Source organism: Gymnoscopelus microlampas, assembly GCF_963454915.1.
Source record: "Gymnoscopelus microlampas genome assembly, chromosome: 21".
NCBI lineage: Eukaryota > Metazoa > Chordata > Actinopteri > Myctophiformes > Myctophidae > Gymnoscopelus > Gymnoscopelus microlampas.
The window spans coordinates 106,595-123,020 of NC_139958.1; the positions used below are offsets into that span (position 1 = coordinate 106,595).

Consider the following 16,426-nt stretch of genomic DNA (forward strand, 5'->3'; position numbering starts at 1 on the left):
GCTCACCTTTTCCATGCTTGTCTGGTACGGTAATACAACTGCACAGGATAGGACACGGTTGGAGAGGGTTACACGTCAGGCAGCTAGGATAATTGGTTCGAGCCTTCCATCGCTGTCATCACTCTATCCCACTAGATTGGTGAAGAGGGCTAAAAAAATCATAGCCGACCATTCCCATCCAGCCCATTACCTTATCAATCTCCTCCCATCAGGTAGGAGATATGGCAGCATTGGGAGTAGAACCTCCCGTTTTAGAGACAGCACATACCTCCAAGCAGTCAGGCACCTTAACGACACTCTTGCACTACAAACACAAACTAGACGGTATGCACTTTAAATATGCACTTTAAAAATTGCTACATAATTGCACTAAGCAGTTTCTTCTACTGTCTGTACTGTATACATGTGCCAAAGCTGCAGCTTGGTCCTGGTTTGGTTCTGTTTCTTGTGTCTCTTTTTGTTCTTGTCTTTTGTGCTGTTGTTTATTGTGCTGTCTTGTATGTGAGAGGAAGTACCAAGACAATTTCCTATCAAACTTGTTTTGAAATGGCACATAAATACTTGAACTTGCAGCAAAAATAGCAGATTGTAGTGAGCTTGTAGAATTACTAGTTTCACTATTCGGCATACGGTATGACGGTAAGTATGTAGGGCTTAAGTAGTTAACAGAGGACAAAACTTATAAACGAAATACGAGCGAGAAAAGTTGTCTCTCATTGGACTGATTTTTTATTGAAGATGTTCAATACATTGGGATTAAAGGTGTTCAGTTCTGGATAGCAACATGGAGCATTACCAGAATCTTTTAATTTATTTGGAATCTTGTTATAAAGTTTTAGAATGGTGGGTATTCTCCAATGACAACATTCCCAATTTAGTCTCTCATGTGCGATAGTCACTCACTGTTCATATTTGTGCAGAGTGGCCTGCAGCAGGCCCAGGGAGTAGACCAGTCCTGAGGCGAAGCTGAGCTGCTCTCCACGGGATCCCCTCATCGCGGTTCCCTGCAGGGGGTCACCGTTCAGGTCAAACTTCTCCTGGGCCTGCTTGCTGATCAACTCCGCCTGCAGGGGAAATGACACACGGACATGTTGGGAACAGGTGGTAAGCAGAGCCTGAGCGATACATCGGTTGGCTGATATATGGCCATTGATTTACTTATTTGTCGACGATCAGTATTGTAATTATGCAGCCGATGTGTCCCAATGTTTTACCACTTTCAACAGAGTGTCCCTATTTGGGCATGTCATTTTAAGTGAACATTAACAAACGTTTTCAAAACAATAACAAAAATAGTCGATCTACAAGCTCACGACACATTGTGAGCTTGTAGATAGGCTATTTCTGAAAATGTATGAACAGGGCTTATGTTGTTAAATACATTAAAATACTTTTTTTTTACAAAAGATCGGTCAAACATTAGTGGTCTAGGACTCTCCAAAATCAGGATCGAACCCATGTGGCATTGGTCAGACTATTTTTTTCGTTTTTTTGCAGATCACACACACCTTGCAGATGAGCCTTGGAATGAGCAGCAGCACCAGGATACAGTCGTGGTCTCCTTCAATGGCGGAGGAAGGACTCAGGCGGTGAGGGGGGACACCTGGCGGTTAGCCTGGCCCACCTCCATCTTCCTCAGTTCCATCTCGATGGCCTGGAAGACACACAGTCAAGGTTGGGTATAGAAGTTAGGAACCATATCCAAACTGTCAGGTACCCATGAAAATTAAGGAATCGGAATTGATAAATATCGTAATAATTTTAGGATCCAGAAATGATTATCCTAATTTTATGATATGTGAGCGGGTACAGTGCTTTAGGCATCAAGTAGTCATTTTTCATTTTATTACAGATTGTTGAAGTACAGAATATAAGCTTTCATATGATGTATCATTCATTGAAATTGGAACACATTTGAAGAAGATGTGACCATTTTAATCTTGTTATCTATAATAGTCCAAACTGAGATAATCCCTCCTAAAGAATTTCCACTTCTATAGCACCTCTCAGCTCCAGGTAATGGGCGTGAACAATGGGTAATTTATTCAACCTAGCCACTCCTCTAATCACTCCCCCATTGACACCTTTCAGTCAGCTGTCCACTATATAGAAATTTGATGCAACACAATTACATATTTTTTAGGTATTTTTACTTAACTGGAGTATTTCCTTTGACTTCTACTCCACTACAGATCAGAGGAAAATATTGTACTTTTACTCCACTACAATCATTTTAAACTTGAGTTACTAGTTACTTTGCAGATATAAATTATTATAAAACATACATTAACCACTTTAGCCCTATTTTATACATAGTCTATTTGAAAATAGCTGATCTACAAGCTTACAATGCGCATTGCGACGCGTTGTGAGCTCGTAGATCAGCTATTTTCAAACATTTTAGTACTTATACTTTAGGTACTTTAAGTACATTTTGATACCAAGACTTTAGTACTTTTACTTTGATTGAACACCACAAGAGAATTTGTTAACAAAGACTTTTAGAGCCAAGGTTACAATTAGGAAAAGATTCAGGTTGGGGTCAGAATTAGGATTTAGAGTTATAGGTTCAGGGTTGCAAACGGCAAAAAACACTCATGGGGGAAAAAATGCATTTAAAACGAAAATCCATCCTAAAATGTTGCGGTAAGTAAGTATAGTAGTACAACGTGTATGTGTGTAGTGATCTATGCACCTGCAGGCTGACAGTGAGCTCTCTGTACTTGTTGATGGTCTGCTGGTAATCGGCCATGGTCTCCTGGGCAGCCTCAACTCTCTTGTGGGCCTCGCGGACCTTTCCCCCCCGCTCATGTCCAGCTGCTATCTCAGTCTCTCCCTGCCGTTCTCCTGGAGCTCGTCGTTCATGTCATTAATGGCCTCCTGTTGGGAGGACAGAAGAGGGGACCGACCGTCATGTGTGGGAGTATATACATTGTAAGGCGTAGAACAAAGCCAAATGCAGTGGTGGAAGGAGTACTCAAATCTTTTTACTTAAGTAAAATTATCAATACTACAATGTAGGAAAACTGTTACAAGCTAAAGTCTGGTATTCAAAATGTACTTGGGTAAAACTACAAAAGTAGTGGCATCAAAGTGTACTTAAGGGATAGTTCACGCCCAAAATGCCGTCTTCTACCGATTACTCACCGGCAGCGGTTCTGTATTGATGACCGCTGCCGGTCATCAAATTATTGGCTTAGGAATGCGACGGAAAGTTATTTTAGGGGTAAACTATTCCTTTAAAATACCAAAAGTAAAAGTATTCCTTAAAAATTCCAATTTTGGGCATGTAAGTAAGAATTTTAGGGCTTAAGTGGTTAAATAAAATTAAGTTCATGTGTATTGCATACTTAGCTGTTTGATTGTTCATTGTATAATTAAAGTGTGTAAAATGTATTATTAAAGTAGTTTAGATATGGTGAAATAGTAAACTAGAACATGTTACCCCTTAAAAACGGGAAAGGATCTGTGTCATTTTAGATTTTATCTGCCATTTTTTAACATTTTTGAAAGATCTTGGAAAAACTACTGGTTTAGAAGGCATTTGCAGAATCGGCCTCAGGTCTTAACGATAAAGAGCATTAGCAGTCATCTTTTTAAAGAAAAAGATGAAATCATCTTCATTTTAAGCATGTGGTTCATATCCTATACAGGGGAAGACAGTACCCCCTCTTCAAAATGATAGTGATTCGCTCCAACTGTCCGTACCTGTTCTTTGTTCTTGATGCAACATCAATTGAAGAAATCAAAATATGAATGAAATATCATGTAATTTATGTGGTATCGGAATGGCATCCTCGCCAATACAGATACCAGCATTTTAGGCAGTATCAGCAGTTTTTCCGATACAAGTATCGGTACAACTCTGCTTACAATTTGACAGGGAGGCAATGCCATAACCAGACTATGTCTTGTTATTGTAAAAGTACAATGTGCGTGTGTCCGAGGCAGCAGAGGACACATACATATCATTTAAGTCAAGTGGTTTATTTTTAAACCACTTGCTTGTGTGGATAATGGTTATTATGACTATCATGCTGTTGTCAAGTCATTCCTGATTGGAAACCAATTGGGTCAACTGCTGTTGTTTTTAAACAGATGTACACATTTTGACTGACCTGACCAAGGCCTCCTTCAGCCTGCCGTTCTGCTCCTCCAACTGTTTGACATGGTAGCTGGAGGCCGCGCCGTCTGTACCTGGAGGGACAGCATGATGAGAGGAACCCGGTAGAGGTGGGAGAGAAAGATACACACAGGGAGATAGGGTTGATAGAGAGTGTGGCGTAGAGAGAGGAGTCAGAGAGAGAGAAAGAATGAGAGACAGCGAGGAACCATTGGACAGAGAGACAGGGGTGGATGGGAGAGAAAGAGAGACAGATACAAACCATTAAGAAACACGTGTACATAGATTTTTGCGCAGTGATTATCAACCTTTATCATTTTGAGGACCCCCAGTTTGTTTTGCATGAGGTCGCGGACCCCCATTTCATACGATTCTCATCTCTGGGAGCCCAATCTACATGGCAAGGCATCAGTCTGAGTGTGTAAATGGAACCAAATGGACCACTACGGGTCCATTTGGTTCCTAGCAATCAATCAAGCTGGGGACCCCCTGGAACCCCCCCAAGGACCCCTTCAAGTTCCTCAGTCTGGTCCTACAGGCCACTACATTTGGTGGCCAAGTATATTTAAGGAAATTGGAATTGCTTGCAGAGGGGCTCACTGAATCTAGCAATAATGTTGACATAACAAGTGTGATTAGCAAGAGAGGAATGTTTGTGGCAAGTGTAATGTAAAAAGCTCACATTAGATACGGAAGGATCCACACACCAACAAAGTTCTTCCTCAGACACTTTCTCTCTTTTACTTACATTGGGCGTATAGAAACAAAGATCATTTCAAAGTACAAAAATATACCTGTGTGCATGTCACAGGTATATGTCAGGACAGATGACGGCATGATCAACTTATGACTCATTGTTTTTTAACCATTCAAAATAGTTCAGTCTAGTGTCCTGGGTCGTGTAGATTACTCGCTTCGTTCTAAAAACCTGTCATGCTAAAAATAACGTTGTCCCAGCTAAAACATGACTTGAAGATCAGTTCTGATCAGCAAGCGACATCAGCCAAAGATAATACATTAGGCATAATAAAACTTGTGCCTGCACCTATGAAAATGTACCAACCTTGTACTGCAGTCGATGCCTCCTTCCCTTCAGATGCATCTCCTTCGCGTTGGGATCGTTGAAACTGCATTCACACAGCTTGCAGTGGAAGCGGATGACTTTGCCTTCATTGTTGCGGACCTAAGGAGATGGGTAACACAAAATGTTCAATTCCCTCTAAAGCAGTGGGTTTTAACTTGAACTCTTATAGGATCCAACAGCATGGCTCCAATGTGGAGTTAATTCTGTGTAGCGTGCATGCAAATTGCAAAGTTTAGCACTGATCGGTCCTGTGGTTTGTGACACACAGACCCTCTCATAGACAGGTAGGGTATGGCCGAGCAACGCCGTAAAAATACAATTGTACGGCAGACTCAGAGCCAGTCTTCATTTTAACTCTTTTATACTTGTGTTTGATGGAGTGCAATATAGAACGATTACATCCCCACATCCACAGCACTGGCCTTCCCCTCTGGTTCATGGCCAGTGGGGTTTGTTAAACAAAAAAAAGCTGTCTCCCTATTTGGGCTGCTGCAGTTGTGCACACTTTTTTGCCTTACTAAAAAAAAGGACAATTTAACAATAGGCTATAATTTATACTCACAAAAATAACTGATCTACAAGCTAACAATGTGTCGTGATGCGACGTGTTAGCATGTAGATCAGTTATTTTTGGCAAGCAACACCCAAGTGAACTGTCAGAATACCTCTTCAACGTAGTCGTGTGCAGCTAGAACCGCCGCAGACAGCCAATCAGAGACATCATTCTTGATCTCTGGGGCAGCCATGGAGGGTGGCGTTGGCTTGGATATCTCCGCCGCCTTCATCTCATCCGCTTTCGCCGTGGTCTGCAGTTTGTTTCCTCCTGCAAGGGGCGAAGGGGGAGGTAGGGTTCTTTAGTCTCAGACCATTGCTATTGGGCACAAACCCTCTTCCAATATTTCATAAATTGCCTATTTAGTGGCGAAAATAGGCGATGCAAGGTGTTGTGAGTTTGCAGATGGCATTGGATGAAGTGAACAGCCAACAAATACGATAAAACCCGAAATTGTGTCTACTAATGACTTCATCCTTACTGCTCCAAAAGACCACAGCTAGAGAAGTTATTATTTGTAGCAGGGCCTTATTTTTCAATCAAAAGTTACCGTAAACTTACCATAGACATTAGTGAACACCCAACCTCTAATCGTAAATACACACAAAAAATGAATTGATTAACCGATAAGAATTTGCAAATCAAAATTTTGATCATGCAAAAACAAACAAAACATCACTATTAACACACAATCCCATTAAAAGATTCTGAGTATTGGTTTACTTAAAACTGTGACATTCCATTTTACATTTTACTGAGGAGTCACTAGTCCACAGATGCTTTGACTAATGGACAGCATACAAATGCAATAAATCACAATCAAAAATAATAAAAAAGGAAAACAATGACCGTTTCCATTTGCAAGGGCCAGGAGTGAACTATTGGCCATTTGACTGCATGGTTAAACTAGGTTATACACTTGTAATTCTACAAGGCACAGAACTTCAAGAAATGTTATGTTTGGAAACGCACGCCTGGTCGCCGTCCATCACTACACAAGTTGGCAGAGACTTATCCAGACATTGGCATGTAGCCTTTGAGTGCAAAGCACGCTCTGTGAAACCAGCTTCACTCTTTATTAGTGATGAGTGTTTGAACCACTTTCAACCTGGTGTCCCTATTTTGGGCACGTCATTATAAGTGTAAATTGTCAAAAAAAAAAAAGTTTTATCATTTTTAAAGTGAAAATGGAAGTAGCTTTCTTTATTCATTGTGTGATAAGTACATAGGGGTTCAATGACTTAAACCCTATATACTTAGATGGGTGTGCAAGGGGTCTGTAATTGGCCCCGTCCTTTTCTATCACTCATCAATCTCTGCCGATCTACAAGCTCACACAATGCCTCGTGACGTGTAGTGAGACGATTTTTGTTTTCACTGAATGTTTGCCTATTACGACAAGCCCCGAATAGGGACGCTAGGATTCATGTGGTTGAACTGGTTCAATATAGAGCTATACTAATCAAACAGGAATACAGCAAAAACACAGTACAGAGCATAATGGCAACAAGGTGAAGAATGAAGTCATTGTCAAATACCGCCAGGAGACGTCAAAATTCAAAGGGGACCAACTGACCTACTGACCTACTGACCGACAGAGTTGATCTTGGGGGCGGAGGCCTTCTTGACGGGGGGGTGGGGGGGGGCGGTGGAGTTGGCAGACGACAGACTGTTGCCGAGCGCGTTCTTGCCGAGCCCCCCCCCGCCACCGCTCACTATGTTGACCGGCTTCAGGTAGGAGGAGTTGTGGGTGGAGGCAGAAGCATTGGAGTGACAGACTCTCTTATCCAGAGCGACTCACATTAAGCAAGATAAACACATACAGTACATAGAATGCAGTGAGCCAGTGTAGTGCCTCAGTACACTAGGATCACAGGTAAACCAAGAACCTAGCATCAGTCTAAACCATGGGTCTTCAACAGGGGGTCCTGTTGAAGACCCATGGTTTTTAGTTTGACTCGGTTCCACAGATAAATATTGTGAAAATAGCAGATTTACAAGCTCACAACGCCTCACACTCGCAACTCGAGGCGTTGGGAGCTTGTAGATCGGCTATTTTCAAAATGTTTGCTTCTTTCTTATATTATTTGCCAATTTGGCCAATGTTTGATCAGTTTATATAGTATAATTTGTTGATTCAATTTTCTTTTCTTTCTTTACTTTTTTTTAGGTGTTAAACTAGCTGAGGACCCCCCCAAAATCATGTGTGGGGGGGGGGTCCCCACAGAGTGAAGTGCTAAGGGCTGAGGTTCAGTCTGAAGAGGTGAGTCTTCAGATTACGACGGAACATTGGAAGTGAGTCTGCAGTTCTAACTGCAATGGGGAGTTCATTCCACAGTTTGGGAGCCAGAAGGGAGAAGAGTCTGGGACGTGTGGAGCGTTGTCCCGGATGTTTTAGGGAAGGTTCTGACAGCTTCCCTGTGTTAGCTAATCTGAGTGAGCGGGAGGGGTTGCAGGGTTGGATCAGGCTTTGTGAAGGTATGGGGTGGGGGCTATGACTTTGGTTGCTTTGTAGGCCAGCATCAGTGTTTTGTAAACTTCTGTAGGTTCTGTAGGTCTGTAAACTAGTTGAAGACCAGGCATGCTTTATTTGATGGGGCTTAAGTGCACATACCGGGAGGCCAGTAAGGAGCGAGTTACAAGTTTTGATATGACTGAAGCCAGGATAAGGAGCTGGGCTGATTCCTGGGTAGGGAAGGGTCTGATCGTTCGAATGTTATAGAGTGTAAACCTACAGGATCAAGTGGCCGCTGCATGTGTGCCTTGAATGAGACTGTCCAGGACAACACCAACAGAAGCCACCAGGGAGTTTGTCTATGGAAATAGTGAGATCCTACATGGGGCAGGACTTACCTGGGAAGAAGAGAACCTTGGTCTTGTCTGGGTTCAGCTTAAGGTGGTGAGAAGAGAAGATATCCACTGTGAGATGTCAGCCAGACATGCAGCGATGCACTCTTCAACCTGAGTGGCAGGTTGAAGAGTGCGAAACAGAGAGAGAAACAGAGTATTTACAACTGTTACAATCAACCAATAGTAAGGAGTATAGGCCTAAGGATCAGATCCTAGATCAGTGACTATCATGAAATTCCACTTGACGATTAATTGTCTTACAAATAATTGCGATTAACAATTTAATTGTATTTTTTCTGTGAACATTGGAATATATAAATTACGTTAATTTATGTTTAGACTTTGCAAACAGAAATTGCATATGGCATATAACTTAAATATAAAAAGAAATAAATGATACCAATAATCAAAACAAATAATATACTATGGCCAAAATAGGCCATATTTAATAATTTTCTCTCTTTTTTTTTAAAGTAGTGGAAATAGCCGATCTACAAGCTCACAACGTTTCGCATTGCGATGTGTTGTGAGCTTATAGAATATATATATATATATATATATATATATATATATATATATATATATATATATATATATATATATATATAACAGAATATAGCACATTTTCAGGTAGGTGACAAAATGTAAGCCAATCAGGAGAGAGCACTGAAAAGGCATTTTCTGTTTAATAAAGAGCTGGAGAGACATGGGAGAGACTCCTTTTACTGAACAAACACTCTATAGGGATGAGTACTATCACAATATAGAGCTATTTAACACTTATTTTAACCAAAGTAACTCACATACCCTACATTTAACAATATGGGTGTATAGAACCTGTTTTTAATCTCAAATAATAATAATAATAACTTGGATTTATATAGCGCCTTTCAGAAACCCAAGGACGCTTTACAGTACACACAATAAACACATTAATTGCCAAAAGCTTGAGTAAATAAGTGTCTCTTCAGTGCGGACTTAAAGGAGTACAGTGTTTGCATCAGGCGGATCTCAAATAGTGTCGTTTTGTGGTGTCTTACCCTCTGGTAACATTCTGGCAGGGTATAGTGTTATATAGGGTGGTGTCAGGGTATATTCTTGTGGTGCTAGGGTTAAATTCTTACCCTCTGGTAGCATTCAACCAGGGTGTGGAGGTCCCTGCATCAGGATCCTGATCCACTCCCTCAACAATGGATCCACACTGAGGTCAAACACAAAGGTCATAGGTCATAAACCGATGCACACAGTGATATTTACAATCCATTCATTTCACTGTTGCTCTTTTACAACAGTAGAATAATGATCAGATCCTGTGGAACAACGTATTTTGAGATGGGGGTCTGCGGCCAAATACATATCATTTTGGGGGGTTCTTGACATGAAAAGGTTTCATGTCATCATACGTTTCACTGATTTAGATAGAAGACATTTGGCGAATCCCCCAGAATCAAATATTTGAGTTACAAACGTTCCCCTACAAAAATATATATACATACAAAGATTTGCACACATTTTCATGATTCTAAAGGGGTTAAGTGTGCACGCGCGCGCGCGCGCACACACACACACACACACACACACACACACACACACACACACACACACACACACACACACACACACACACACACACACACACACACACACACACACACACACACACACACACACACACACACACACACACACACACACACACACACACACACACACAGTAACCCTACGCTAAAAACGCCTTCTAAATCCTAACCTACATTTACAGAAAATCTTCCTAATTTTCCCAAAAATTTAAACAAAAATCCTGTTGCTATGTACATACAGTACATAGCAACATCTAAAATGACACAGATGCTTTTCACGGTTTTAATGGGTTAACCACTTGAACCCTATTTAGCATCCCTATTCTGGTCGAAACATTCACCGTAAAATAGCCGATCTACAAGCTCACAACGCATCCCAGACATTTGGTGTAGAGGGGAAAATGAACAGCACAGAGCCAAACTGTCAAGTTTTGTAAGTATTGAGAGTTTAAGTGGTTAAATGTCTGAAAATACACTAATACATTAACATGAATGCAACACAACACTGATGACAGTGCTGTCAAACAAGTCTATGAAGCTATCTGTGAAAGTTTGATCTGCCACACAATTTCATCTGTACATTGAATATAGGATACCAGGTAAACAATGAACCTAGTATCTTCACTCTAATGTTCCTCCCCGGTATCAGTCTGAACTTCGGCCCATAGGGAGCGAGTAGGAGAAATCAGAAAATGATTTTGATGCTTTTCACTGCAGTTGAAACGCAGTCACTGATTGGCCCGATCATTTTCTGATTTATCATACTCGCTCCCGAAGTCCAGACTGATGCAGGGAGGAACGTGAGAGTGAATCCACGTTATCAGTCTGGCCAATGCCAGGCTAGTGTTAGTGTGGTGTCAGGGTATATTTTTGTGGTGTTAGGGTGGTGTCAGGGCATATATTCTTGTGGTGCTAGGGTTAAATTCTTACCCTCTGGTAGCATTCAATCAGGGTGTGCATGGTCTATAGAAGGTGGAGTTCCCTGCATCAGGATCCTGATCCACTCCGTCAAGAATGGATCCACACTGAGGTCAAACACAAAGGACATGGGTCACAAACTGATGCACACAGTGATATTTATAATCCATTAATTTCACTGTTGCTCTTTTAACAGTAGAATACAGCCATAGACAGAGCAGCCAGAGCGGTCACACTGGGGCTTGTGGGGTGGTGGGGAAGGTTATTGTAGTTTAGCGCTCACCTGTGTATGTTGGGTCAACTACGGCCCTTTGTGAGTGATTCAGATTGCACCTCTAATCTACAACTGTGTTCAAAGAAGTTAACAGTGGTGGAAAGTAACTAAGTACTTCAGTACTGTACTCAAGTAAAACTTTTAGGTATTTATTCTATTCTATTCTGGTGGAAACATTCGCCGTAAAACAGCCGATCTACAAGCTCACAACGCATCACAGAGATTTGGTGTAGAGGGAAAAATGAACAGAACCAAGTACAGAGCCAAAGGTCAAGTTTTCTAAGTATTGAGGGTTTAAGTGGTTAAATGTCTGAAAATACACATTAACATGAATGCAACACAACACTGATGACAGTGCTGTCAAACAAGGCTATGAAGCTATCTGTGAAATCTATGAGAAGGTTTGATCTGCCACACAATGTTATCTGTACATTGAAACTATAGGATTCCAGGTAAACAATGAACCTTGTATCTGTCTAAATATCATGCTATCTAAATTAACATTTTTAACATTGTGGTCAAGAAAAAACAAGCCTAAGTAACAAACACATGAGAACAAATGACCAGGGTGTGTCTGCATGGTCGTCATATCTAGGTCAGTCACTATACTGTAGCATCAATGGAGCAGAATGTGAAGGGTCTCACGCTCTTTTCTCCTCCAGGCTAGAGTGTTAGTCCAGTGGTTCTCAACCTTTTCAGCCCGTGACCCCCCAAAATAATAATATTTTTGGGGACCCCCACCCTTTGTAACTGTTTTTTGTTTTTAGTAGTTTGTTTTTGATGAGTAATGGTCTTTTTCTTTCTTTCTTTTTTTGCAGGTATTAAACTAGCTGGGGACCCCGAGAACCACTGTGTTAGTCGACCAGCCACAGCCCACTTTGTAGTTACTAATGTAAGCTGGTTATGGTGGAAATAATGACTGAAGGAGTATGAGGAAAGTGAAGTGCTTGAAGGGCTGAGGCTCAGTCTTCAGATTATGACGGAACATTGGAAGTGAGTCTGCAGTTCTAACTGCAATGGGGAGTTCATTCCACATCTTGGGAGCCAGAAGGGAGAAGAGTCTGGGACGTGTGGAGCGTTGTCCCGGATGTTTTAGAGAAGGTTCTGACAGCTTCCCTGTGCTAGCTGATCTGAGTGAGCAGGGAGGGGTTGTAGGGTTGGATCAGGCTTTATGAAGGTATGGGGGGGGACTATGACTTTGGTTGCTTTGTAGGCCAGCATCAGTGTTTTGTACTCGGTGCAGGCAGCAACTGGGAGCCAATGGGGGGGAGACCTGAAAACTAGTTAGCTAGTTGAAAACCAGGCACGCTTTATTTGATGGGGCTTAAGTCCACATGCCGGGAGGCTAGTAAGGAGCGAGTTACAGTAGTCAAGTTTTGATATGACTGAAGCCAGGATAAGGAGCTGGGCTGACTCCTGGGTGAGGAAGGGTCTGATCCTTCCAATGTTATAGAGTGTAAACCTACAGGATGGAGTGGCCGCTGCAATGTGTGCCTTGAATTACAGCTGACTGTCCAGGACAACACCAAGGTTCTGAATGAGAGCTGACTGTCCAGGACAACACCAACAGAGGACACCAGGGAGTTGTCTATGGCAGGGGTTTTCAACCTTTTTCATGCCAACGACCCCTAAATTGATATACATTTGGCCACGGACACCCATCTGAATTGTTTTTGTGGCAGGGACCCCCAAAAGCAAAGATTTGAATTACAAATGTGCTTAACACATTCCCTGCCAGAGGGGTTTTTCAGAAAAGGTTCCCTCAGTGCCAGGGATTTTGACCATTCTGACTAATATTTGAGGACACACAGGACATTTTGTGCTATGACTATGAACACATAGAATATCTCAAAATAAAGCTTAGAATCTCTTCTTTCATCTGAAAGAAGAGTTTCTAGCATGTTCTGTTCTTTAGCTAGAGGTAGTTGAATACAGCTTGCTTTCACCAAAAAATGACATTTTTTTCTTAGATTCAGAGATATAAGCGATTTAGTAAAATAAACACGTTTAGTCATAAAAATCTTTGAGGACACACAGAACATTTTGTGCTAGGACTATGAACACATGGAATATCTCAAAATGAAGCTTAGAATCTCTTCTTTCATCTGAAAGAAAAAGTGAGTTTATAGCATGTTCTGTTTTTTAGCTAGAGGTAGTTGAATACAGCTTGTTTTCACCAAAAACTGTCCTTTGTTCTTGGATTCAGAGTTTTAGTGAAAGAAACACGTTTAGACATAAAAAATGATTTCAAGTCTTTGACGTTTATTTTTCGCCTTCATTGACATCAGTCATGTAAACAATACTTTATAAAAATAAAAAATAAAAATAAACTGCTTTAGATTCAGAGATATAAGCGATTTAGTAAAATAAACACGTTTAGAGTCATAAAAATCTTTGGGGACACACAGAATGTTTTGTGCTAGGACTATGAACACATGGAATATCTCAAAATAAAGCTTAGAATCTCTTCTTTCATCTGGGAAAAAAGTAAGTTTATAGCATGTTCTGTTTTTTAGCTAGAGGTAGTTGCATACAGCTTTCTCTTGGATTCAGAGTTTTAGTGAAAGAAACACGTTTAGACATAAAAAATGATTTCAAGTCTTTGACGTTTATTTTTCGCCTTCATTGACATCAGTCATGTAAACAATACTTTATTTTAAAAAAAACTGCTTTTGAACACATTTTATCACATGGCATATCAAGTGCAACACAGCTCAAAGTCTTTCTTTTCAAAGTAATAAAGAGAGAGAGTGTGTGTGTGTGTGTGTGTGTGTGTGTGTGCTCAATTGTTACATGGTTATATTGTAGAGATTGCTATTGTAGAGGTTGTCCATCCACAATCGGTATCCTTCACCTGCAAGGCCTCCTAGCAGGTAGGTGACGGTATCCGGGATGGAACACTTGATGCCACAGTCTGGCTTCATGTTGTGAAGATAGCCGGTCGTTGAGTCACAGAGCATATAAGATTTGATGCCATACTTATCGGGTCTTTAGAAGGAGTGTCATTGAAGTGAAGATTGCTCCAAATCAACTGGAAGCGGTTCCTGCTCATGGTCCTGCCGAAGAACGGTGTTACTAGGTTCTCATCGGTTGACCAGTAGTGTGAAAGCTCAGGTTTGGAAACAAGCCCAGACAGAAACAGCAGCCCCAGGAAACGCTTCAGCTCTACAACGGTCAATGCTGTCCAACGCTTTCCTCTGGCATGTGGCTTCTCTGAAAGTCTCTGCTTAGCATATGAGTTGGTTTGGTTGCATATCTCCTGGAGCAGAACATCAGGCAGGAGTAGCTGTAGAAAGTCGGCAGGGCTGTCGGATAGCTGTAAATATACATACACAAAATACCAATTTAGACTTTTAGCAAACACTCGTATCCAGACAGAGCGACTAAAAATAGCAGATCTACAAACTCACAAAGAGCTTGTAGATCTGCTATTTTTATAAGGCATCCGACAATAGAACATAGTAAATATATAGCCTACATTATCATCATTCATAATCAGACAGAGTGTGTTGGTGGTGCTACAGTGTTGTGTGTGAATCTATAGTCAGTCCAATTCAGATCAACACACAGGGGGGCTGTGTGCACATGCATCCCCCTCCAAAAAAAAGAATAAAAAGAGCAGATCTACAAACTCACAACGAGCTTGTAGATCTGCTATTTGTTATGGCACCACACACATGCATGATAAATATATAGCCTACATGTACCATTGTTTTGTGGGGTTTTAGCAATTGTATAAGGCATCACACAATAGAACATAGTAAATATATAATGTAGGCTACATTATCATCCTTCATAATCAGACTGTGTCCCCATGTTGTGTGTGAATCTACTGTCAGTCCAATTCAGATCAAAGAGGATTTTGAAAAGGTTTGTTGACATGAACTGGACATTTTTTATGGCACCACACACATGCATGGTAAATATATAGGCTACATGTACCATTGTTCTGTGGGGTTTTAGCAATTTTGTATTCCTGTGTACAAGTGTCATACAGAAAAAGTTCTTACCTCTGCTAGATGGTCTGGCCAGGGTTGTCCGGCCATCCTCCACATCCTCAACCATGTCAAAGTCTGAAATGAAATATCAAATACTTGGTAAATATTATGAAGATCAAATCAATTTAGGTATTTAGCAAACACTCTTATCCAGACAGAGTGACTTACAATAAAGCACACCTGCCTACTCCCCCATAAAAATAGCAGATCTACAAACTCACAACGAGCTTGTAGATCTGCTATTTTTATAGACAAGGTCAGAGGAGAGTGCTTTGTGCACCTGCATCCCCCTACAAAAAAAAAGAATAAAAATAGCAGCCATCTACAAGCTCACAAGCTTGTGGATCTGCTATTTTTATGAGGCATCACTCACCAGCACAGTAAATATATAGGCTAACATCATAATCAGAGACGGTGTCCCCATGCTACTCTGTGTGTGTGTGTGTGTGTGTGTGTGTGTGTGTGTGTGTGTGTGTGTGTGTGTGTGTGTGTGTGTGTGTGTGTGTGTCTCTTATAACTTATAAGCAGACCTGGCAACAACTTCTCGTGTCTAGTCCACCAAACACACACAATAAAACACAATAAAAAATAATCTTACCACTGCTGAAGTGAGCTCCGGGCTCCGGACGGGTCCTGCCGCTCCGACGAACACCATCGGTCGGTACCGCGGCAGTAGATGGGCCCGCTGCGGCCGTAGTAGAGGTCGCCCCCACTAACTGTTGCTCGTCCTCCCCGTCCACCGGAGTAGATGGGCCCGTTGCGGGCGTAGTAGAGGTCGCCCCCACTAACTGTTGCTCGTCCTCCCCGTCCACCGGAGTAGATGGGCCCGTTGCGGGCGTAGTAGAGGTCGCCCCCACTAACTGTTGCTCGTCCTCCCCGTCCACCGGAGTAGATGGGCCCGTTGCGGGCGTAGTAGAGGTCGCCCCCACTAACTGTTGCTCGTCCTCCCCGTCCACCGGAGTAGATGGGCCCAATCCCAGTAACTGGCGTAACCGCTTCTTATCGTCCACAAGCGGCGCTGGTTGTGCCCCAGTAGCCCGAGTCAT

At 41.7% G+C, this 16,426-nt stretch overlaps 1 protein-coding gene across 1 annotated transcript; it reads right to left on the minus strand.

Annotated features, from left to right (window-relative positions):
• Nucleotides 1-14,200: 14,200 nt before the first annotated feature.
• Nucleotides 14,201-16,426, minus strand: LOC311037311 (uncharacterized protein; the record flags this gene model as incomplete). Its single annotated transcript, XM_084046431.1, has 3 exons — nucleotides 14,201-14,698; nucleotides 15,393-15,455; nucleotides 15,979-16,426. The coding sequence occupies 3 exons, from the start codon at nucleotides 16,424-16,426 to the stop codon at nucleotides 14,655-14,657; spliced, it is 555 nt and encodes a 184-aa protein (XP_083902557.1). The 3' UTR covers nucleotides 14,201-14,654.